Source organism: Nansenia antarctica (genome assembly GCF_963989245.1).
Source record: "Nansenia antarctica genome assembly, chromosome: 20".
Classification (NCBI taxonomy): domain Eukaryota; kingdom Metazoa; phylum Chordata; class Actinopteri; order Argentiniformes; family Microstomatidae; genus Nansenia; species Nansenia antarctica.
The window spans coordinates 3,560,381-3,562,880 of NC_137693.1; the positions used below are offsets into that span (position 1 = coordinate 3,560,381).

The following is a 2,500-nucleotide window of genomic DNA, read 5'->3' on the forward strand; positions in this document are numbered from 1 at the left end:
TGGGCAATTTACATGTCTAAACGACGTCTTGAATGAAGAAATACATGAATGTTTAGATGTCAGTCATCCATTATAACCAGGAGCAGCTCTCCCCTTCTCCTCAGGGAGCTGTTGTCCCCTGCAGAAGCTACCGTGTTAAACCGTGTGATTTCGACTCATCTATTTCTGCTCTGGTCTCATTATAGCACTTTGCTAGGCCTCTTCCCATACGGTACTATTGATTATCAAATAGATTCATATAGTCTTTAGGGAGATTCCATTGCCTGAAATAGCCTTGGAAGCTCTCCAATCAAGCGTTTTCCTTGTTATCAAGCATTGCACTGTAGCCGTTTACATCTGTGTCCTGTGTATACAACAGTCTTGATCAAAATATGTTTCCTATGCAAATTTCCACTTTTATGCCGATGATACTGTGATATATTTCTCTGCGTGTTCACCAAACCAGGCTCTTTGTCAGCGACACCTTGTTTTTAATATTGTACGACATGCCTTGTGTGATTTGAATACTTGACAAAACAAATCTCGTGATGTTTTCATTTGCAGAATCAAAGCCACTGAACCTTCCATCTATCACCACTTTTTCGGGCTCTGAGATGAAGTCTGTATCTCAATACAAATATCTAGGAATTGGAATTTATGATTCTCTCTCTTTTAAGCCTCACGTTCAGCGATTCGTGAGCTTAGAATTATAAGGTTCTATCTCCGTTTAGAATGAGAAGGTTCTATCTCCGTTTAGGGTAGTTCAGAGATATTGAGCGTCAAAGTTTTTACATTCCATTATGTTTTGTGAGATGGAACCGTTGTATTTTATGAATTACTAACTCAAAAATGTCAACATTTTAAAAATAACACCACACAGGCATTAATAAACACCTAATGGATCAGATTATGTAAAAAAACTATTTTTTTTACAAAAATGGAGATCCTTATAATTCTAACGTCAATGGAGAACCTTATAATTCTAACGTCATGAATTGGTGAAAAAACTTGGTTGTCCTTTGAGGCCAAAAGGAGACTTGTTGCTGCCACCTTCATGTCTGCTGTGCTGTGCTGTTATACACCTGCATGCATCTTTGCGAGTAATTCTAAGGCTGCATTTACACCGCAGGTTGTAATGCCTAGTTCTGATGTTTTGCCTATATCTGAATTTAGTTGGAAATCCGAAATTCCTGATGTTGATGACTTGTGACGAATGTTGATGAATATTTTTTTTATGTTTTATGATTCTGTAATGTATTCTTTATTTTCATTGTAACTGTTATAAGTTGATGTGTATGTCTGCAACCCTGTTCATTGTGCTGCTTCCTGCCTTGGCCAGGACACTCTTGTAAAAGAGACTTTTCCTGTTTAGATAAAGGTTAGACATATTATAGTATTATTATAATATATATATATTATATTATATATATATATGTTACGGTACATGTGGGAATACGGTACATGTGGGAAAACTAGGGTTAGGGTTAGGTGCTAGGGTGCTACGGTTGAGGTTAGGGGTAGGGTTAGGGTTAGGATTAGGGTTAGGGGTAGGGTTAGGGGTAGGGTTAGACATGCCAGCATGTACCAAGTGGACATAGTACCTAACCCTAATCGTAGTTTTCCCACATGTACCGTATTCCCACATGTACCGTAACATATATATATATTTATATATATTATATTATATATATATATATATATACTGTATATATACAACTATTAAACTTTGATTTGATCACCAAGTCATATAAACACTGTGATGTACTGTGTATGAAGGACCCTACGAATGCTTTAATAATAATACCAATAACAATATGATGTCTCTCTCTCTCTCTCTCTCTCTCTCTCTCTCTCTCTCTGTCTGTCTGCAGCCCTGAGGGACAACAGGATCGAGCTGGTGCACGCGTCGTCACAGGAGCTGACCATCAGCATCAGCGAGGTCACGCTGGGGGACGAGGGCATGTACACCTGCTCCCTGTTCACCATGCCTGTTAAAACAGCCAAGGCCTACCTGACCGTCCTGGGTGAGTACACACACACACACACACACACCCACGCACACACACACACACGCGCGCACGCACACACACTCACAGTCACACACACACACACACACACACACACACACAGTCACACACACACACACACACGCACGCACACACACTCACAGTCACACACACACACACACACACACGCACGCACACGCACACACAGTCACACACACACACACACACACGCACACACACACACGCACACACACGCACACGCACACACACGCACACACACACACGCACACACGCACACGCACGCACACACACTCACACGCACACACGCACACACACACACACACGCACACACACACCCACACAAACAAACAAACAACTTCGCCCAGGTTTTAGAATTTCATTAAAAAGAAGACTCGCCCGCACACATCACGATCCTATTGCAGTGTTTGAACGCAGCTCACAAATAAACATTAATTATATTCCACGGGACTATAAGACAAACTCTACCCCCCTGC

The 2,500-nt window shown here is 41.3% G+C and overlaps 1 protein-coding gene across 1 annotated transcript in view; it reads left to right on the forward strand.

Annotated features, from left to right (window-relative positions):
• The window catches only part of cadm2a (cell adhesion molecule 2a), a gene marked incomplete at both ends in the record, with an annotated part of 267,534 nt that overhangs the window by 216,569 nt on the left and 48,465 nt on the right, over positions 1–2,500 (forward strand). The window contains one exon of the mRNA XM_080549639.1: positions 1,851–2,003. Coding sequence (XP_080405765.1) covers positions 1,851–2,003 — 153 coding nt within the window. The remainder of the gene's footprint in view (positions 1–1,850; positions 2,004–2,500) is intronic.